We start from the raw sequence: 23,641 nt of genomic DNA, 5'->3' as shown, positions 1-23,641 counted from the left end.
ACCAGTGTGCGACGACATACGTCGGCACAATGGCACGGCTGCACAAATGGGCGTACAGGTCCGTCCCCTTTAAGAAGCAGCATTGTGGGCGCGATCCCGCCGCGTGCTCAGTGACCATGCCCGCGGGACCCGCGGACTCGATGTCCACTGGTGTCCCGCGATCGTGTCACGGAGCGGCAGAACGGGGAGATGCCTATGTAAACAAGGCATTTCCCTGTTCTGCCTAGTGACAAGACAGAGATCTACTGCTCCCTGTCATCGGGAGCAGTGATCGCTGTCATGTCCTAGGTAGCCCATCCCCCCCATAGTTAGAATCACTCCCTAGGACACACTTAACCCCTTGATTGCCCCCTAGTGTTTAACCCCTTCCCTGCCAGTGTCATTTATGTAATTTATACAGTAGTCAGTGCATTTTAATAGCACTGGTCGCTGAATAAATGACAATGGTCCCAAAATAGTGTCAAAAGTGTCCGATGTATTCGCCATAATGTCGCAGTCACGATAAAAATCGCAGATTCCTGTCATTACTAATAAAAAAAAAAAAAATAATAATAAAAATGCCATAAATCTATCCCCTATTTTGTAGACGCTATAACTTTTGCGCAAACCAATCAATATACAGTTATTGCGATTTTTTTTTAACCAAAAATATGTAGTACATATCGGCCTAAACTGAGGAAAAAATTATTTTTTATATATTTTTGGGGGATATTTATTATAGCAAAAAGTAAAAAATATTGCTTTTTTTTTCAAATTGTTGCTCTTTGTTTATAGCGCAAAAAATAAAAACCGCAGAGGTGATGAAATACCACCAAAAGAAATGGGGAAAAAAAACGTCAATTTTGTTTGGGTTCAACGTCGCGCGACTGCGCAATCATCAGTTAAAATGACGCAGTGCCGTATCACAAAAAAGTGCTCTGGTAACGAAAGGGGTAAATTAACTGCAGCATAAAAGTGTGATCATCAGGCTGGCTGTGCTATGTCGCTGAGCTGTCTATATTGCAGGACTAGATGGACAGAAATACAAATCCTTTCTTTCAAAAAGTTTATCTAGCTGTTTGTCAGATGTTCAGCTTTAAGATGACAATTGATATAATGAGTATAGGTTTAGAGTTCAGTATCATTAGCAGTTCATCATACTACGAGGACTTAGTATGGGCCATTTACATATTCGTATTTTCGTTGTGGGAAAGTATGCGTTAAAGGGTTAGTTCACATTTACCAAAAAACTGCCTATGCAGAAAAAGACTGTCTGTACATAAATATAAGCTGTGCAGCTTTGACCAAAGCTGAATAATGCGCTTGCTATAGGTGTAGGTCATTTACTTACCTCATAAAGACTAAATGAATAATCTCAGGATGTTGCCAGGACATTACTAGGAGAGGCCCAGCTATTAATGTTCACATTTATCATCACAGACATCCCAAGTCCCCCGCGAGGTGCTAGAGACTCCCGCATTTCGGGGGCTGCTCCCGGACACCCACAAGTACTGCCCGATATCCCAGCTGCAGGGCTGATCCTGGATTGTCCCCTGGTTCACAGCCGGGGATGATCAGTTCAGCAGGAGGGACAGCTGTGAACGCCGATGACCCTGTATAGTTCTCTCCCTCCTATGGCTGTCAGCTAAAAAGCTATACAGGGAGATTCGTGATCACAACTGTCCCTCCCGCTGCACTGATCATCCCCGGCTGTTCCCTGTATCCTCCTCCTCCAGCCCTCCAGGCCCCCTCCGTGTCCTTCTCCCTCGTTTTTCTAGAGCTCCCCTCCGTGTCCTTCACCCCCCTTCTTCTCCGGCTCCTTGTCCTCCTCCTCCTTATTTATTTACAATTGTAAAAAAATAATAATAAAAATAAAGAACTACTGACACCGTCCACTGCCCTACTGACACCATCCGGCACACTACTACTCACTCCACACTCCTCACATGCACATACTACCCACTGCCATACACTCTACACTGTATATTCCCTATTTAACATTACTACATTCTGCCCTAAGTCATCTCAGACTCTGTTAAACCATACCCCATTTAAGCCACGCCCAATATGTAGCATGGTTTAAGCCACACCCACCTCCCTGAAATGGGTTTGCCACCTCCCTGAAATGAATTTTTGCAGGTTGGGATGTCTGTCATCACAAGAGTGAGCTGTCAAACCCTGAGCTCAGAGCTACTGCATCAGGGGAGAGAAAGAGCAAGTGAGGAGGTTGGAATCAGAGAAAGAGCTTGCTCCGGTGATGGTGAAGGTAAACAGTAAGACCCCTTTCACACTGGCAGCGTTCGGCCGTTAGCGATAAAGCCCCGCTTGTTTTTGCGGCGCTTTTGTGCTGTTTTAGCAGCGCTTTTCGACCGCTAGCAGGGCGATTTTTACACTCAAAAAGTGGAAAAAGTCAAATTTTGTGACGCTTTCAAAGCGCATTGCAATGGGCAGGGCGTTTTGGAAGCACTATTTTCAGTGCTCCCAAACTTCCCCAAAGATGCTGCTTGCAGAACTTTTCGGAATGTCCCGCAAGTGCACTGCCCCAGTGTAAAAAGACACACTGCAATGAACGGGAGGCAGTTTTCAGGCGCTTAGCAGAGGCTATTTCTTGAGCTAAAGCGCATATAAATCTCCTCACAGTTAAAGTAGCAATGCTGCAGCTGCTGACTTTTAATATATGGACACTTACCTGTCCAGGGAGCCCGCGATGTCAGCACCTCAGCCAATCTTTGGATTGACAGTTGGGTGCAGCCGCTGCCATTCCTTGTAAGCGAACCAGACAGCAAAGCATTTTGGCCTCACAGCCGGTTCCCTATTGCCCATGCACGAATCGCGCTGCGCCTTCTATGTGGCCCGGCAGCGGAGGAAGGCAGAGGGGGCCCCGTCTCCCGGAAGTGGGGATCGGTACCTGTCAAAAACAGGTACCTGTTCCCCCCTCCCCCCTGAAAGGTGCCAAATGTGGCACCGGGGGGGGGAGGGGGGGGAGGAGACGTATAAGCGGAAGTTCCACTTTTGAGTGGAACTCCGCTTTAAGTGTCCTTATAATATACACTGAGCAAAATTCTAAACGCAACACTTTTGTGTTTGCCCCTATTTATCATGAAAAGATGTCCGACGAACTGCAGTCAAGTTGAGACCCTGATGAGGACGACAAGCATGCAGATGAGCTTCCCTGAGACGGTTTATTACAGTTTGTGCAGAAATGCTTTGGTTATGCAAACCGATTGTTGCAGCAGCTGTCCGGGGTGGCTGGTCTCAGACGATCTTGGAGGTGAAGATGCTGGATGTGCTGGGCTGGTGTGGTTACACGTGGTCTGCGGTTGTGAGGCCGGTTGGATGTACTGCCAAATTCTCTGAAACGCCTTTGAAGACGGCTTATGGTAGAGAAATGAACATTCAATTCAAGGGCAACAGCTCTGGTTGACATTCCTGCAGTCAGCATGCCAATTGCACGCTTCCTCAAAACTTACGACATCTGTGGCATTGTGCTGTGTGATAAAACTGCACATTTTAGAGTGGCTTTTTATTGTGTCCAGCCTAAGGCACACCTGTGCAATAATCATGCTGTCTAATCAGCATCTTGATATGCCACATCTGTGAGGTGGATGGATTACCTCAGCAAAGGAGAAGTGCTCACTAACACAGATTTAGACAGATTTGTGAACAATATTTGAGAGAAATAGGCCTTTTGTGTACATAGAAAAAGTCGTAGATCTTTGCGTTCAGCTCATGATAAATAGGGGCATACACAAAAGTGTTGCGTTTATAATTTTGCTCAGTGTATTTACAATAATAGTAACCCCCATGGCACCACCCCACTGATGTGTTGGATGCTGTTCATGATTCCCAAAAGATTCATCTAATGTCAGATCATTACCTGCAATGTTAGTAGATAGATTGCTTTCAGCATACACTGGTGTAACTATGTATACGAGGGCCAAGCCTCAGAGATAACAGAAATAACATAAATGATTGAAAATCACAGCATGTGTCCACTGCAATCAACATTATAACAATGCTTGCACTTACCTCCCGTACCGCCCTTTCGGATTCACCAACATATTTATTCATGAGCTCAGGCCCCTGGAAAAAAAAATGAAAAGCGTTATGCAAAAAAAACATATATGCGTTTTGAATGCCTCCCTGATTCAGCCAAGCATCTGGGAAGTTTTCAACAAGTACAACAAGAATTGGGCCCTGAAATGCTAAAAATTGTAAACAAATGTAAATCTTTAGGGCCCAAAAAGGACTCAGCGTTCTTGGGCATTACATTAATTCACATGGATTAAGACACATTTATTCACACGTTAAAGTGCTTGTAACCCTCAGACATTAAAAATGAACAAAGCACATCCTTCTATAATGTGTACTAGCATGAATCCAAAAGCAAAGAGTGTGGTTCCTCTCTGATCACTCATCTCTCTGCATGAGTCACTTCTGACAGTTTTTCCTTTTCCTCCAATCAGCTCTCAGATATCAGGGAACACCGTGCTCTATGTATGCCAGTCTTTTTCAACCAGGCCGGGGTGCCTTCAGGTTTCTTCAGGGGTGCTTTGGCAAAATGGCCCCAAAATTGTATACAAGCCAGTGGGTGGATCAAGCCTGCCTTTTAATTACACAAAGCCATAGTTTTCACTTTTCAACATTACAACCTTCTAGCCGTTGGTGTCCTAACAACTAATTGATAAAGAGGATGATTAGCGCCCACACAGCATGCTTATTTGCCTCTCCACTGCCCCGCTCCAAGTAAAGGAGAGAAACTAGGGGAAAAAAGAAACATTGGAATACTAGTCAGCACCAGTGTGCAAAGGTGTATTTTCTTTAGAAAAATAAATCACTCTTAGGGCTCATGCACACTGCAGTTCAAAAAAAGCTGCTTTTACAGGCATTTGGGCTTTTATTTCTCAGCCTCTATAGGCTCCATGCATGCTAGCTTATTTTTAAGCTCCTAGCAGCTACTTTGAGTGTTTTTTTCTTTCCCGTAGAAACAAATAGTGTTATACTATGTATCCATGCACACTATTCTAGGCTAGAAGGTTTTTCAAGCTTCAGTTTCTAGGAGCAGGAAAAAAACACGCTTTTTTTTGCATTTTTAAGAGCGATTTGCCAGCAGGAAAAAAAAGCTGACAGCTCCTAGAAGCTTCTAAACACTGTTAACTGCTGCTAAGCACTGGTTTCCAGCTTTGTTTTTTTTTTTTACCTAGCCAAAAGGCCGCCGGCATCCTTAACAACCAGTGTGTAGCTGGATGTTAAGGAGCATGCCAGCAAGCCAGCCGCTGTGTCCCCAAGAACAGATGACTCATCAGCTGTCAGCGGGGTTCCCAACTGAAAGCTGAATGTAAACAAGTTTAGTTTAGTTTTTTACATTTTAGAACGGGGTGCCCCCAGAGTGTGCATATTTTTAAAGGGTGCCTTGACTGAAAAAAGTTTGAGAAACACTGCTCTATGCTCTGCAGTGTATGTGTGACGTCAGATCCCTGCCCTCGCTGCTAGTGCTGAGAAAAAATCTTTGGATCTACGTGTTTTTAGAAGAATCTACAGAAAAAATTGGAGTAGATAAACAGGTACAACTTACGTAGGAGGATTTGTTTCATCTCTGTGTATCACCTGAGGTTAGTCACTTGGTATATATAAGGGTTTACAACCACTTTAACGTGCTTTGCCTTAAAGTGGATGTAAACCCTCACATATACCCATTGAAGTGAACAGCCTCAGATGATACACAGGGATGAAACAAATCTCCCTACATAAGTTTTACATATATATCTGCTGTCTTCAGCTTGCTATATTCTTTAGAATTCTTACATCGGGTTAGAATTTTCACTTCCTCATTCAGCAGTAGCAGTGGATTCTTGACTTACACTGGGAGACAGCTGATTGGAGGAAATGCCCCCACCCTCCCTCCACATTGGCAGAAAAACGAAGATACTTTCAGAGCTGTGCTGTGACAAGACAAGCTCTCTGCTAATCTATTTATAGCAACCTCCCTCGATCCAAATTTTCAGCTGCTTTTATCTCCCGTCTAGGAGAACTTATCAGAAGTTATCATGCTGATAACAGAAGAATGGGCAACATCAAAATATTAGACTTAGGGCTTTGGAGAGAGATAAGAAAACACTACAGATATAAGTGCCCAGTTTTTGGCAACAAACAGCATCCAAACACAAGGGAGTGTGTTACTGTGCATTGTAGTACACTGCAATGTTTCTGCAAGAAGCATTGCAAGGTTTTGTTTCCCTCCCCCCCCAAAATGGAGCACCAGCCACCACTGGCCTCCAGAGAGGTTATTAGCAGCACAGCTTGCAGAGTGAGATACGTTTTCTTAGCTTGAGATGCTACAGTGTGTCTTAATTGAAGATAGAAAAAACAAGAAGCAGATAATTTATATGTCTCTTGTAGATCCTGGTAGGATCCTATAATATGTTGGGTATACACCTGAACAACATATCGTATACCTTTATCCGCTTGCCGACCAGTCGCCGCAGTTTTACTGCGGCAGAATGGCACGGCTGGGCGAAATGACATTTTGTTACATCGCTTCGCCTTTTGTCCACTGGGGCGCGCGCGCCCGCAGCGTGTGCCCGACCTAGATACAGGATCCCGGTTCTTTCAGGGGAGAGGAGACAGATCGTGTGTTCATACTATGTATGAACATCGAACTCTGTCTCCTCCTAGTCAGTCCCATCCCCCTAAAGTTAGAACACACACTAGGGAACACAATTAACCCCTTCCGTGCCAGTGACATTTACACATTTTTATAGCACTGATCACTGTATAATTGTCAGTGGTTTCAAAAATGTGTCGAAAGCGTCCGATGTGTCTGCCATAATGTCACAGTCCTGATAAAAATCACAGAGCGCCGCCATTACTAGTAAAAAAAATAATAATAAAAATGCCATAAATCTATCCCCTATTTTGTAGACGTTATAACTTTCAAACCAATCAATATACACTTATTGCGATTTATTTTTACCAAAAATATGTAGAAGAATACAAATCGGCCTAAACTGAGGAAAAAATTAGTTTTTTTGATTAAAAAAAAGTGGCATATTTATTATAGCAAAAAGTATAAGAAGTGTGTTTTTTTCAAAATTGTCGCTCTTCTTTTGTTTACAGCGCAAAAAATAAAAACCGCAGAGGCGATCAAATATCACCAAAAGAAAGCTCTATTTGTGGGGAAAAAAGAACGTCAATCTTTAGGTACAGCGTCAGTTAAAGCGGCACAGTGCCGAATCGCAAAAAATGGCCTGGTCATTGAGCAACCAAATCTTCCGGGGCTGAAGCGGTTAAGATACCAATAATGGAACCCAAATAAAATACATTTTACATATAATAAGAAGCTTAAAGCGGGTACTTTCTTGCTAAAAGACATTAAATGTTCTCTTCTTATTCTCCATGAAATCTGCAACAAAACTGCTAAATACATACAGGACTATTTTTATTAAACATCATAATAGATATTTTGCCACTTCTTATGGCAAGCATTTAAAATAGCCATCAGGGGTTATTTCATTTCCTTTTAATCTGGCAGGAAAAAAGGACTATAAGCTCAAGAATCTCCTACCACACATCTCTTGGCCAAGTTGGCTTGGATTTAGTTAATGCAACACACTGATTCCCACAAAGCAAAGATTTATGAGGACCAATACAAAATTCTAAACCTCCAAATGACAGAAGCTGAAAAGGTAATCTGTATTAAAAACTGCTTTTACCTTGAAGGTAAGACCCAGTGGGCTTACAACAGGAATTCTTATTCACATTCTTAAAGATAAACAAGGTCAACTTTGCTCTAACCCTAAAGACGTTGTAAATATGTCGTATTACTCCCCTTCCTGGAACAATCAATCCTGCAGTGCATCTGACAATTAATATTGGCAGGTTCTTGTAAACTGTAACCTCCCATCTCTGACCTTAGAACTGCTAGTGAATTTAATTACCGTATATACTCAAGTATAAGCCGACTTTTTCAGCACATTTTTTTATGCTGAAAAAGCCCCCCTCGGCTTATACTCAAGTGAGCGTCTCGAGTGTGGATGCAGCCTCGCTGTGCCCATCTGCACCTGTACCTTTGATATCCAAAACAGGGGGTGTCTCCTGCTGTGTCATGCAGTCTGTTCGGCGGCCATCCACTGTAACAAAGCCCCGCCTCCTCCTCGTCCATGATAGACGGAACACTGATAAAGTTCCCCAGCATTGTATCAGTGTTCCGTCTATCACGGACGAGGAGGAGGTGGGGCTTTGTTACAGTGGATGGCCGCTGAACAGACTGCATGACACAGCAGGAGACACCCCCTGTTTTGGATATCAAAGGTACAGCTGCAGATGGGCACAGTGAGGCTGCAGATTGGCACAGTGAGGCTGCAAATGGGCACAGTGAGACTGCAGATGGGCACAGTGAGGCTGTAGATGGGCACAATGAGGCTGCAAATGGGCACAGTGAGACTGCAGATGGGAACAGTGAGGATGCAAATGGGCAAAATAAGGCTGCAGTTGGGCACAGTGAGGCTGCAGATGAGCACTGATGATATAGGTGGGCACAGTGAGGCTGCAGATGAGCACTGATGATATAGGTGGGCACAGTGAGGCTGCAGATGGGCACAGTGAGGCTGCAAATGGGCACAGTGAGGCTGCAGATGGGCACTGATGATACAGGTGGGCACAGTGAGGCTGCAAATGGGCACAGTGAGGCTGCAGATGGGCACGGTGAGGCTGCAGATGGGCACTGATGATACAGATGGGCACAGTGAGGCTGCAGAAGGGCACGGTGAGGCTGCAGATGGGCATTGTTTACCCAGTAGCTGCTGCATTTCCCACCCTAGGCTTATACTCGAGTCAATAAGTTTTGCCAGTTTTTTGTGGTAAAATTAGGTGCCTCGGCTTATATTCGGGTCGGCTTATACTCAAGTATATACAGTAATCCTATTTCCAAAGAATACATTAAAATTTTAAAAATAACACTTCACCTGGCTCAGGTTTGCTCTCTATTTACTTTGTTTCATATCCGGAAGATGTCCAAGGTTCTCCTATCTTAGAGGGCCCATGAGTGTAGGGTTTTTATAGTACAAGAAGCACAGGCCAATATCTATGTAATTACTGATATAAAGATGGTCACCAAAATATTGATTGAATGCTTGAATATATCTCTCCTTTATTCCTCCCAGTTCAAATAATATTTATTCTAGGTCATTCAACAGTCAATATCTGCACTGTACAGTCAATATGGTATATCATGCTAATACAACTATGGCTCCTGTGATAGCTTTAAATTTGACCAGAGAAGATATCTGTCATAATCTTTATCATTTTTCAGATGCTCTATATAGCTGGCATCCTAAGCCCAGTGCTTGTGATCAAAGCTTTATATTACTTTCCAGTAGCATGTTATAAGTAAGAAGAAGTGAGTGGGAAGAAGAAGTAAGCATAAGTAACAATACAAGGCAGAATAGTCCAATGTCACTGGTGCTTTTTGCACTGGCAACTGAACTGCTAATTGAGGTTATTCGATTAAACAAAGACATCCCAGCCTATATAATTTTAGAAACTCAAAACTAAAGCAGGCTTTTATACAGATGATGCTTTATTCAAACTGATCGTTGTTTTGCTCCCAAACCTATTTATATTACAATTTTCTCAAATGTTTTTCAGGGTAAAAATGAACCCCTTTTAATATCCATCTTTTACACAATCTTAGAACCTATGCCAACAGAATTTTAGTTTCATATGGAACTCTTATATGTATCAAATTTTATATTAAGGTTACCATAATTTACAGCACCTTACACTTAAAGTGATACTAAGAGCCCTTGCACACTGGGGCGGTTTGCAGGCGCTATTGCGCTAATAATAGCGCCTGCAAACCGACCTGAAAGTGCCGCTGCTGTGTATCCAGTGTGAAAGCCCCGAGGGCGGTGCGCTGGCAGGACGGTAAAAAAAGTCCTGCCAGCAGCATCTTCGTAGCGGTGAAGGAGCGGAGTGTATACCGCTCCTTTACCGCTCCTGCCCATTGAAATCAATGGGACGGCGCGGCTATACCGCTGGCAAAGCACCTCTGCAGAGGCGCTTTGCGGTGGTATTTAACCTTTTCTCGGCCGCTAGCGGGGGGTAAAACCGCCCCACTAGCGGCCAAATACCGACGGTAAAACGCCGCTAATAATAGCGGCGTTTTACCCCCGACGCCGCCCCCGCCCCAGTGTGCTCTAAATGATAAACTTATTCTCCAAACACAGTCAATATACATCCACTACTTAATGGTCCTGTAATCTATTTTTCATGACATTGTTTCTTATTGCGTTTTTTTGCCTCTATTTTCTGGTTGTGATCCAGTTTTTTTTGTAAGACTTGAAACTGGCATCAGATGAAACTTAAACATCTACCTGGCAAACCTTTGAACAGAACAGCAGGAGGCAGCGTTGCAAATCTTGGAAACATACTGTATGCCTGGTGCTGAAAGCCCAAGAGGCACTCATACAGTAGATCTACTAAAATTAGCTTTAACATGAAAGGGAGCAGGGCCGGTGCTAGCAGTAGACGGCTTAGGCAGCTGCCTTACCTCACCAGGATGGGGGAGGGGGGGCAGTAAAATCTCCAGCCACTTGCACAGGTGAGGGAGACGGCTCCTCTCCTTTCATCACTCAGAACTAAGTATGAGAATATGAGTTTCTCCAGTCCGAAAGGTCCGGGCCTTCCCCAGATCTGAGTCTGCTGGTTGCATTCTATTCCAGTTTCAGTGTGTTGAGCCGCGGTCCTCACCTGGCTGTGTATACTATCAGCCTTTTCTGCACTACAGTCATTGGTTGCTTGGACCGCCAGCGTCCTAGCAACCAATGACGTCACCTGGGGACACCTGCTCCGTAGGGACACCTGCTTTATGGGCGCACTATGATGGGGACACCTGCACTCTGGGGACACTGATGGGATAACCTGCTTTATGGGGGCACTCTGATAGGGACACCTGCTCTATAGAGACACTCTGATGAGGACACCTGCACTCTGATTGGGACATCTGATCTATGGGGGCACTCCAATGGGGACACCTGATCTATGGGGGCACTCTGATGGGGATACCTGCTCTGAGGGAAGCACTCTGATGGGGACAGCTGCTCTTTAGGGGCACTCTGATGAGGACACCTAATCTATGGGGCACTCTGATGGGTACACCTGTTAACTGTTGGGGACACTCTGTTGGGGACACCTGCTCTCTGATGGGAACACTCTGATGGGGACACCTGCTCTCTGGTGGGGGCACTCTGATGGGGACACCTGCTGTATAGGGGCACTTGAATGGGGACACCTGCTCTATGGGGGCAATCTAAGCGGGGCACCTAATGTAAGGGGAATTCTGATAGGGACACCTGCTCTATGGGGGCACTCTGATGGGGACACCTGCACTATAGGGGGAACTCTGATGGGGACACATTCTAGCAACCAATGATGTCACCTGGGGCATCTGCTCCGTAGGGACACCTGCTTTATAGGGGCACTCTGATGGGGACACCTGCTCTGTGGGGACACTGATGGGAACACCTGCTTTATGGGGGCACTCTGATGGGGACACCTGCTCTGTGGGGACACTGATGGGAACACCTGCTTTATGGGGGCACTCTGATGAGGACACCTGCCCTATAGAGACACTCTGATGAGGACACCTGCACTCTGAATGAGATATCTTATCTATGGGGGCCCCCCGAAGGGGACATCTGATCCATGGGGGTACTCCAATGGGGACACCTGATCTATGGGGGCACTCCAATGGGGACACCTGTCTATGAGGGCACTCTAATGGGGACACCTGATCTATGAGGGCACTCTAATGGGGACACCTGATCTCTGATGGGGGGACTCTGATAGGGACACCTGCTCTCTGATGGAGGCACTCTGATGGGGACGGCTGCTCAATGGGAGGCACTTTGATGGGGACAGCTGCTCTTTTGGGTTGTATTCTGATGGGGACAGCTGCTCTTTTGGGGTACTCTGATGGGGACACCTAATCTATGGGGGCACTCTGATGGGGACACCTGCTCTCTGAAGGGGACACTCTGATGGGAATACCTGCTCTCTGGTGGGGGCACCTGATGCAAGGGGAATTCTGATGGGGACACCTGATCTATGAGGGCTCTCTGATGGGGACATCTGCTCTATGGGGGCACCCTGATGGGGACACCTGCACTATGGGGGCACTCTGATGGAGACATATTCTCTATGGGGGCACTCTGATAGGAACATCTGATGTAAGGGGTACTGTGATGGGACACCTGATATATGGGGTACTGTGATGGGACACCTGATATATGGGGGTACTCTGGGTCATCTGATGTAGAGGGGCAGTCTGATAGGTACAGCTGATGTAAAGGGGCACTCTGATGGGGACACCTAATGTAAAGAGGCACTCTGATGGGGACACCTAATGTAAAGAGGCACTCTGATGGGGAAACCTAATCTATGGGGGCACTCTGATGGGAACACATGATGTTAGAGGGCACTCTGATGGGGGGGGGGCTGATGTAAAGGGGCACTCTGATGGGGATAAACACTGTTAAAATGCCATGGAAATTGTACATTTCTCATTTTTCAATAGACATGCAATGACTACATCTTTCTGAGTCACAGCACAATTTTGAGATTTGGACCTCGGCTTGAAGAAAATTTTGACCGGACCCCTTTAATTTAAATTCAATACTTCTGCTACAGCTTAATGAAGCGCAAATAAATTGTATGCCATATGGGGTGGGAAGGTTGCATTGTGGAAGGGGGGTGGCAGTAGGATGGTTGGGGAGGGGAGGCACCAAAATACACCTTCGTCTGGGTAGACACAAATCCTTGCACCGGCCCTGAAAGGGAGGAACAAATCCTTAAGACTATGGGTTTGAACATCAATCTGTATGAGCCACAAAGAAATGATGGCATGAGAAACTGGCTCCCCTTTACAGGACCACCAGGAAAGACAAAAAGAGTTAGTCTTTCTGAAAAAAAGGAAACAGTGGCTGTGAGGTAAACCCCCACAGCATTAACTACATCCAGGTAGTGTAGAGAAATTTCCTTTTAATGTACTGGAGCTAGACAGACATGGGAGAGCAATGTCCTGGTTGAAGTGAAAGGCTGAAACCACCTCAGGAAAGGAATGAGGCAATTTTTGTTTACAGTATCAGTGATCTGGAAGAGCCTATGGGGTATTTACCAGCAGGCTGGTTAGATCAGAGTACCACATTCACCTGTGCCTGTCCAAATATATAAGTATCACTAGAATGCCGATTCTGCGGAGCAGACGAGGAAGGATGAGGAATGTTGTAGATCAGGCTGTACTGATCCCACAGTCACCAGAGCATCCACTGCTTACCTTCAGAGGACACAAATGTGTATTTTGCTGTTTATCCTACAGCCCAAAAGGTCCACATCCAGCATCCCTGACCTGTGACATAGGTCCTGAAACTCTTTAGGGTGTTGGGACCATTCTCCCAGAACCGGGAGCTGCTGGATGACCCTCCAGCCAGGAGGTCCAGCATTGTGAGAAAACAAAATTGTCAGCTCTCCAGCATGTTATTGGAACATGGGATTCCCCTGGTGATCAGATTCCCTGCACTGACAAGGTGTCTACGATTCTTACTTAGCCCTTCAGGCTGGTATCCACTGTGAGGATCTACCGAGACATTGGGAGGAAGCATTTCCCCAATTCCAGAGCTGGATCCCTGAGCCAGCAATATTTTGTTCTTCAGTGTCAGGTGAATTGGTTTATGTAGAAACTGAACTGATTTTTCCACCATGACAGAATATTGAGTTGTAGGGATTTGGAGTGAAACTGAGCAAATGGGACTGCCTCGGAAATGTGAAGACATGATGTTCACAGAGGCAAGAGAGTCCTCCTAAAGAAGGGAAGCTATGACAAATATAGTAGATTCCATGGAAAATTTTTAGACTCAAATGAAGAGATTTAAAGCCTTCAGATTTAAGATGGGGTGGATATCCCTTTTGGTTTGGAAACCGTGGAAAGGCTGAAGTAAAAACTCTGAAACCTTTACACCATAGGAGCTAGGGAAAAAAGATCTGCAAGAAGAGCATGACATTCTGTTCGTTTGTGCCAAGGCACAGGCAGGTTGGACAACATAAAGCAGGGAGAAGGCAGAGAGCAGAACTCTAGCTTGTACCTCCTGGAAACATCTCTTGCACAGGCATCTCAGATGCTTTCTGACCAGATATCTACAAAGACTAACATACACCCCCCCACTTTGGAAAGCAGAGGCGTCCCTTCAGGCCAAAGGGGACTTCTCTGTGGGTCTGGGGATTTAGAGGCCCAGGGTTTGTAGATAAAGAAGAAGTACAGCCAAAGCTCATTTGTGAATGAGCCTGGCGTGGGTGGGTTGGGAGAGCAGACAGCAGTGACCGACAGTCATCAGCTCTCTGCTCAGGGAGCTCTGAGAATCGAGTGATTGGCAGTGTCTGATCGCTCAGCTCGACAGGGCTAAGGAAAACTCTGAGTAACGTAGAGACTCAGGCAGAGAACAGCGGTCCTGGCTGTCAGTGTCAGGCCCAAAAAAGGAGCACTGCAGACTGCGTCAGAACTGTTAGTGGATGAGCTGTAGAGACCCAAAAGAAAGGGGACTGCTCCCTTTGTGCTCAGGATCCTACATGTAAAACAAGGAAGAGGGGCGCCTCTGAGTATATATCAATAATCATTTATTTACAACAAACAATATCCACTCACATGGAAGACTGTAGTATTGCGTTCCGGTGCATCTCTGAGTAGAGGAGAGTCTGGAGGACCACAAGTCTCAGCAAGTCCGTGCAGTGCTAGTCACACATCAGGTCCTGGCAGGGATGGATGGTGGTGGCAGAACACGGTGGGAGCTCCCTCGGGTCTCCAGATGGCACTTCCGGATATATGGTGGGTTTAAGAGTAACATAGACCAACGGTCTGTGGGTTCCAGGGAAGGGGAGAGGGGACGCCAAAGGCCGATCGCCGGGCGCGCTGCCGTCTGAGGCTCGTACGGCTCCGTGGGAGAGAGATAGTAACGGCCGTACAGGGAGCCAGAACGAGGCCTGGGAAGCAAGCACAGCGCGGCGCCGGGCCGTGACGTCACAGCTATGCGACGCGTTTCCGAGTCTGCGCGCTATTGGTGACAGGAATAGCGGCACTCCTTTCTCAGGAGTGCCGCTATTCCTGTCACCAATAGCGCGCAGACTCGGAAACGCGTCGCATAGCTGTGACGTCACGGCCCGGCGCCGCGCTGTGCTTGCTTCCCAGGCCTCGTTCTGGCTCCCTGTACGGCCGTTACTATCTCTCTCCCACGGAGCCGTACGAGCCTCAGACGGCAGCGCGCCCGGCGATCGGCCTTTGGCGTCCCCTCTCCCCTTCCCTGGAACCCACAGACCGTTGGTCTATGTTACTCTTAAACCCACCATATATCCGGAAGTGCCATCTGGAGACCTGAGGGAGCTCCCACCGTGTTCTGCCACCACCATCCATCCCTGCCAGGACCTGATGTGTGACTAGCACTGCACGGACTTGCTGAGACTTGTGGTCCTCCAGACTCTCCTCTACTCAGAGATGCACCGGAACGCAATACTACAGTCTTCCATGTGAGTGGATATTGTTTGTTGTAAATAAATGATTATTGATATATACTCAGAGGCGCCCCTCTTCCTTGTTTTATCTTCCTCAGCCTATTGGACCTTGCTTCTGGTCTTTTTTGGTGGCAGCCCTGATTGACTTTCTCCTGTATATACATCTATATACATCTATATACACCAACCCTGCCATTGGACTATTTAGGATCTGTTATGTGAGGTACACCTGTTTTGCGCCTTTTTACTTGTTTTTTTTAGGATCCTACATGTTGAACTGCTTCACAATGGGTACTAATGAAACACCTGGAGAGAGCAGATTCAAATGGCCACAGATGACCAGGTCACTGTAGGTGACAGCAAGCACTCAATTACTCAGTGTTTAGACCCTTTCCATCAAGATCAACAGAAAAAAAAAAAATGGGATAATGAAGGTGCCCAACAGTTCTAATAACATAGTAGTTAGTAATAATAAAACAGGATGTGAAGGGAAATCGTCCCATTAGGAATACAGTAATAAAATCACTTTTATTTCAAAGAGGATGAGTTAAAATTTCTTCCAGGATTTGTTCATTGTTGTCTGTATTTCCATCACTTCTCTCACTATCTGTGTAGTCCCTGAAACAGTAAGAGCTCGTTTACACTTGCAGTAGCCCTCTGAAGAGCAATCCATCTTGCCACAGCCAGTTTTAGCCCCTAAAAGCCGGCCGGTACATTACACGTGGTTGCAAAATAGTTGGTTTGCAGCCCCATTTGCTTGAATGGGTGGCCTATGACTGGAAGCACTGCCAGCCAAACACAATGAGAGTAATAAGCAGCTAAGAAAAGCATCAATGACATGGCATGTGTGTAGGCGAGGTAATAAAAACATAGCTCAACCTCCTTTTATGATCCACCAACTTCAAGTGGCGGAGTGGAAAGTCGATTATTTATTATTGTTCCAATCAGGAAAATTACTCCTTTTCCCTGTGGTGACACCAGGAAACTGTGTGGACTTCAACTGCAAAAAAATCAATAAAAAATCCTGGAAGAAGTTCTAACCACCTCACTCCTGCACCATATTAAAACAATTAAAATTCTAAGGCTAGAAGCAGGCTTTAATATTTGATTAATTAATCAGAAACTGGCTAGACATACAGTGCCTTGAAAAAGTATTCATACCCCTTGACATTTTCCAAATTTTGTCATGGGGCAACCAAAAACATACATGTATTTTATTGGGATTATATGTGATAGACCAACACAAAGTGGCATATAATTGTGAAGCGTAAGGAAAATGATAAATGGTTTTCAAATTTTTTTACAAATAAATATCCAAAAAGTGTGGCGTGCATTTATATTCAGCCCCTCTGAGTCAATACTTTGTAGAACCACCTTTTGCTGCAATTACAGCTGCAACTCTTTTTGGGTATGTCTCTACCAGTTTTGCACATCTAGAGAGTGACATTTTTGCCCATTCTTCTTTGCAAAATAGCTCAAGCTCTGTCAGATTGGAGGGAGAGCGTCTGTGAACAGCAATTTTCAAGTCTTGTCACAGATTCTCAGTTGGATTTAGGTCTGGACTTTGACTGGGCCATTCTAACATATGAATATGCTTTGATATAAACCATCCCATTGTATCTCTGGCTGTACGTTTAGAGTCGTTGTCCTGCTGGAAGGTGAACCTCCGTCCCAGTCTCAAATCTTTTGCAGACTCTAACTGGTTTTCTTCTAAGATTGCCCCGTATTTGGCTCCATCCATCTTCCCATCAACTTTGACTAGATTCCCTAGTTCCGCTGAAGAAAGCATCACCACAACACGATGCTGCCACCACCATGTTTCACGGTGGGGATGGTGTGATCAGGGTGATGTGTAGTGTTAGTTTTCTGTCACACATGGCGTTTGCTTTTAGGCCAAAAAGTAAAATTTTGGTCTCATCTGACCAGAGCACCTTCTTCCACTTGTTTGCTGTGTCCCCCACATGGTTTCTTGCAAACTGCAAACAGGACTTCTTATGGCTTTCTTTCAATAATGGATTTCTTCTTGCCACTCTTCCATAAAGGCCAGATTTGTGGAGTGCACGACTAATAGTTATCCTGTGGATAGATTCTCCCACCTGAGCTGTGGATCTCTGCAGCTCCTCCAAAGTTAGCATGAGCCTCTTGGATGCTTCTCTGATTAATGCTCTCCGGCCTGTCAGTTTAGGTGGACGGCCATGTCTTGGCAGTTGTGCCATACTCTTTCCATTTCAGATGATGGGTTAAACTGTGCTCCATGAGATATTCAAAGCTTAGGATATTTTTTTATAACCTGAACCTGCTTTAAATGTTTCCACAACTTTATCCCTGACCTGTCTGGTGTGTTTCTTGGCCTTTATGATGCTGTTTGTTCACTAAGGATCCCTTAAGGCCCGTACACACGATCTGACTTTTTGACAACAAACATGCAAATTAGCTGTTTTGGAGCAACATCCGACCGTGTGCATGCTCCATCGGACAAACTTTTTCTGTTTTCATCTGACTTTTGTTGGCTGTGCGAACACACAAACTTTCCGGCAACAAAAGTCCAAAGGAGCAAAGTCCGATCATGTGTACACAAAACCATCGGACTTTTGTGCAAACTACAATACGCAACCGCGAGATCCAGAGCGATCCCAACGCGCTGGTTCTCGGCGACAGGGTACTATACATCTCACGCTGGCTGCAATAGGAAAAACACATTTTCCTATTGCGGCGAGCGCAAGAGGGAATTCCCCCACTCTGGGGGCATACCAGGCCCCTCGGTCTGGTATGGATTTTAAGGGAAACCCCCTACGCCGAAAAAACGGCGTGGGGGTCCCCCCAAAATCCATACCAGACCCTTATCCGAGCACGCAGCCTGGCCGGTCAGGAAAGGGGGTTGGGATGAGCGAGGCCCCCCCCTCCTGAACCGTACCAGGCCGCATGCCCTCAACATGGGGGGTGGGTGCTTTGGGGGAGGGGGGCACCCTGCGGCCCCCCCACCCCAAAGCACCTTGTCCCCATGTTGATGAGGACAAGGGCCTCTTCCGACAACCCTGGCCGTTGGTTGTCGGGGTCTGCAGGTGGGGGCTTATCGGAATCTGGGAGCCCCCTTTAATAAAGGGGGCCCCAGATCCTGTCACCCCACCCTATGGGAATGAGTATGGGGTACATCGTAACCCTACCCATTCACATAGGGAAAAAAGTGTCAATAAAAAAACACACTACACAGGTTTTTAAAGTCATTTATTAGGCAGCTCTGGGGGTCTTCTTCCGACTTTGGGGGTCTCTCCGGCCTCTTCTCCTGATGTCCGGTTCTTCTCCGCTATCTCTGGCCTCTTCTCCCGGTGTTCGGTTCTTCTCGCGGTGTCCAGTTCTTCTCCTGGTGTTCGGTTCTTCTGCCGAGCTCCTCCGCTATCTTCTGCTCTTTTGCCGCTCTGTTGCTAGCGGTGGCCCGGTCTTCTTTGTCGTCTTCCTCCCTCTTCTCTTCTTCCGATGTTGACATGACACTCTCTCCCGCTGTAATGCTGTGTGAGCGCCTCGTGATGACTTATATAGGCATGGGGTGTGGTCACCGGGTGATGTCAGCCAGTGACCATGCCCCCTTATGACGTCACAGTCCCAGCATGCCAGTTTTTTATTTAAAATTTGGCGTGGAGTTCCCCCTCATGATTCACAATAAACACAGTGCCTGGCATTGGCGGGGATCCAAGGCAGATCCCCGCACCAGTGTGAACCCGGCTCGCAAGGTGTCAATCTCGCCGATAAAAGCGGCGAGATTGACACAATATCAGACAGCACAGATGACCAAAGGGTGGTGGTAAAGAGCTGAAAAATCACGTGATTTGGTGAAAATTGCCTGAAAAAGTTCTGCCGTGTGTATGCAATACAAACTTATGGCCAACGCCCTTTGTACAAAAATCCACGGGAAGTCCTATCGTGTGTATGAGGCTTAAGAAACCTTTGAAGGCTTTACAGAACAGCTGTATTTATACTGAGATTAAATTACACAAAGGTGGACTCTATTTACTAATTAGGTGACTTCTGAAGGCAATTGGTTCCACTACATTTTACTGAGGGGTATCAGAGTAAAGGGGGCTGAATACAAATGCACGCCACACTTTTCACATATTTATTTGTAAAAAAAATTGAAAACTATTTATAACTTTCCTTCCATCCCACAATTATGTGCCACTTTGTTTTGGTCTATCAAGTAAAATCCCAATAAAATACATTTATGTTTTTGGTTGTAACATGACAAAATGTGTAAAATTTCGAGGAGTATGAATACTTTTTCAAGGCACTGTACACTTGAAATTTTATTTCATAACACAGTCCAAAGACGAATAATATGCACTATTAGACGGTATTGTTGAGGAACACAGACCTCTGTCATATGTGGTGAATATAAAATCCAAAGTTTATGGTGGCACTTTAACAGCAAAGAGGAAAGTGCTAGATTGTTTACAATTCAAGGATATAGTTATACAATTTTGATCATTTATTCAAAGAATCTAACAAAGGACATACCACTCATTAATACCTGCCAAACCCTCTTATGTAACCCTCTAGACATCAAAAAATTTTCAGAAAACAGTCTCATTATTTAGCCATAACAAGCTCACTTAGAGCAAGATAACCCTGAGTCTCTCTTGCTTGTTCTCACATGACAATCTATACCTTTGACACATCCACACATTCTTGTTTATTAACTTTCTACAAGCTCAGCGGGGAACAAGACCATGGCCACCAGACCTAAACCCTGATTGAAGCCATGTTCAAAATTCCTCAACAACTGTGGTGAAACATAAATGATTTCTCCAGCACTAGTATAAAGTTACTGAAATGCTGACTAGAGATGAATTGTGGCTTCAATGCAGTTTGGGCACCAAATGAGAAAATTGCAGGCCTCTCCTTTCATCCAGTTCCTCCTTGCTTATTGCCTTCGAGGTTAATTGTAACCATGATCAGGCTGCAGACAAACAGCAGAGGAAATCTGTTATTACTGCACATTACTCTTCCTGTGATTGTCAGATCTCATACCTGAGTGCTCACCGTGGAAGGCGGCAATCACTGTTGTAGTCACCGCTACTACAGTGATTGCCGCTATCTTCTGGGTCCTATATTGTATCGAGTGGCTGCCCTTCTTCATAGTGAATATAGGGTTTCTCGCACAACACTGCCACTATTCACAGAATGCCTTGTACTTTATTTAATGAATACAAGGCGATCTCTGATTGAACTAGGTGGAGAGGTGGAGCACCGACCTAACATTTTTTCACCTCATCCAATAAGAAAACACCTTTTATTCACTGAAAATAATACAAGATATTCTGTGAGTGACTCCCATTGGTTACTATGCAGAAAGACAGCCACTTAGCACAGTACTCGTATGATAGCAGCGATCACTGTAGCAGTGCCAACCACTACTATGATTTGCAGCTTCCCCCAGAACCACTAAAGTATGAGATATGCCTGCTTACATCCATGCTGGACCAATGTAACTTTGTAATAAAAACCCATGCTCAGACTTCAGCTTTAAAGCTGAAGTTTACTCAAAAAATGATTTTTCAACTACAGCTACAGACACATAACTCAGTTGTAATGAAGTACAGTGGAACCTTGGATTACGAGCATAATCTATTCCAGGAGAATGCTTGTAATCCAAAGCACTCACATATCAAAGCGAGTTTCCCCATAGAAGTCAATGGAAACGAAGACAATTTGTTCCGCATTGACTTCTATTGCATGCAATACCGCATGTGGCCAGAGGTGAGGGGGGGCGCCCGAGGAGCCTCGGAAATACTCGGGGACAGCTCGGCTGAACTCGGAAAGCCTCGGAAATACTCGGGAACAGAGTATTTCTGAGTGTTTCCGAGTATTTCTGAGTGGTTCCGAGTATTTCCGAATGGCTCCGAACCGTTCCAAGTGTCACTGGTGCCCCCACACCACTGGCCAAATGCGGTACTTCACACCCCATTAGCTTGAATCCTGCTTGTTTTGCAAGACAACACTCGCAAACCAAGTCAGAATTTAAAAAAAAAAAGTTGCTCGTCTTTCAAAACGCTCGTTAACCACTTTACTCGTTAACCAAGGTTCCACTGTATGTCCCATGTTGTGCAGGCTGCTACGTTGTGTAGAAATCTTCTAGGCAGAAGACTGATCCTTTTCCTGATGATGAACTTCTGGCATGCCAGGGGTTATTACCTTTGGAGCTTCAGAATGAAATGTATTCAAGATGGTCTAATAGGGACCTGTCCTTCTACCCCATCAGTTTTTACATTCAGTGTATTGTTTAAATTGAACGTAACATGATCTCTGAGAACAAGATGAATGACAGTATCACCCCCCTCAATTTAGAGGTCATGATACACTGGGCTTTTACAAAGGAATGAGAAGAGAAGAGGGGGCAGGTCGCTGTTGGAATGTCTAATATGCAGTTGTTTACCATGAAAACCTGAAGCTATTAGCAGTCGCTTTGCCTGAAGTTCAGTGCCAGGAAGAGGACTAGGCACCTTGCAGAGAAGATTTCCAAATGAAGCACGCAGCCTGCTTCCAATGTGAAACATACATCATTACAGATAAGTGAAGTAAATGTAGCTATAGGGCAAAAATACATTTTTACTAAACTTCAGCTTTAAAGCTTGTTGTCATATCTAAATATTTAAGTCAGCTGACAAAGAACTTCTAAATCTGTCTTCTAATTCTTTAAACAGATAGAGATAGCAGCTGCACCTTCCTCTATGGGATAGGCTGTGGAGCGCCTTCCATATCATAGAACTAGAAAATTATGATGTCTGAAAAAAACATGGTCATGCCAAGAGTTTCTTTATGTTCCATGAATGCCAAAATAAATCAGCAATATGAATCGAAGACCATGCTCTCATTATACTGTTAAATGTAATTTATTTATACATTTATTTTGCAAGAGCTATGTAGTGAGGTAGTTTGGGGTCATAAACATGTGGTCAAGACCCACCCATATCAGATCAAAAAGATATGTCCTGGAGTGCCAACCCTAATTATATAGTAAAAAAAGAAGAAACGTGTAAAGTGGGCGTTAAACGATCAACTCAAGACATATGTGTAAGGACACAGATATATATAAATATTAGAAATTTTATTACAGGTATACAAAGGAAAATGTATATCATACATATACATAAAAAAGGGGGAAAACGAATCCCCAAAAATACAACACAGTGATACGCATGCAGTATATATTGCATAAGAGCAAATGATGGCCGACATGTTTGGCAGTTGTGATCTATAGCCGCTTCATCAAGGCTTGGTTACTATATAGTTTAGTCAACATCTAAAACAAAAAATTTAAAAGGGGGGGGATAAAAAAAACACAAAAATATCCACTTAGTGGCCATTTGAGGCGTCCGGACTAGGGGGAGACCAAAACACACAATACATGCCATGCTCAGAGTCCGCACTTCCTGGACAAGGCTATTAGGGTCATCCTAGGGTCATCCGGACGCCTCAAATGGCCACTAGGTAGATATTTTTGCTATTTTGTGTTGTTTTTTTATCTTTTCTCTCCTTCCCCCTCCTTTTCTTTTTTTTATTCCTTTGTGTATGGATTGTAATGTATGTATGCACTTTGTATTTTTTGTTTTAGATGCTGACTAAACTATACAGTAGAGCTGCACGATTCTGGCCAAAATGAGAATCACGATTTTTTTGCTTAGCATAAAAAGATCACGATTCTCGCGACGTAAAATCTTTCACATTATACAAACAAAACAAAAAAATGGGCTAACTTTAGTGGTTAGATTTTTTTTTTTTTTTAATTCATTAAAGTAATTTTTCCCCAAAAATTGCATTTGAAAGACCGCTGTGTGAATACAGCGTGGCATAACATATTGCAACAACCACAATTTTTTATTCTCTAGGGTGTCTACTAAAAAAATATATATGTTTGGGGGTTCTAAGTAATTTTCTAGCAATAAAAATGATTTTAACTTTAAACCAACAAATGTCAGAAAAAGGTTTAGTGTTTAAGTGGTTAAACTTTTTTCACTTACACAGGAAGTCTATCTAATTGACAAATTGTTACAATTTTTATACATAAGTTCAACTGATAAAGAATGTTTTGTTTCTTGGCAGACTGCCCGGTTTT

At 44.7% G+C, this 23,641-nt stretch overlaps 1 protein-coding gene across 3 annotated transcripts in view; it reads right to left on the bottom strand.

Annotated features, from left to right (window-relative positions):
- AFG2A (AFG2 AAA ATPase homolog A) overlaps positions 1 to 23,641 on the bottom strand; it is a 621,949-nt gene that overhangs the window by 450,858 nt on the left and 147,450 nt on the right. For all 3 annotated transcript variants that reach the window (XM_073603630.1, XM_073603610.1, XM_073603621.1), the window contains one exon: positions 4,009 to 4,062. In XM_073603630.1, the coding sequence (XP_073459731.1) occupies positions 4,009 to 4,062 (54 nt within the window). The remainder of the gene's footprint in view (positions 1 to 4,008; positions 4,063 to 23,641) is intronic.

The sequence above is a fragment of the Aquarana catesbeiana genome, linkage group LG01 (assembly GCF_042186555.1).
Source record: "Aquarana catesbeiana isolate 2022-GZ linkage group LG01, ASM4218655v1, whole genome shotgun sequence".
NCBI lineage: Eukaryota > Metazoa > Chordata > Amphibia > Anura > Ranidae > Aquarana > Aquarana catesbeiana.
The sequence above is the reverse complement of the archived record's forward strand: the minus strand, read 5'-3'. Positions and strand labels throughout refer to the sequence as shown.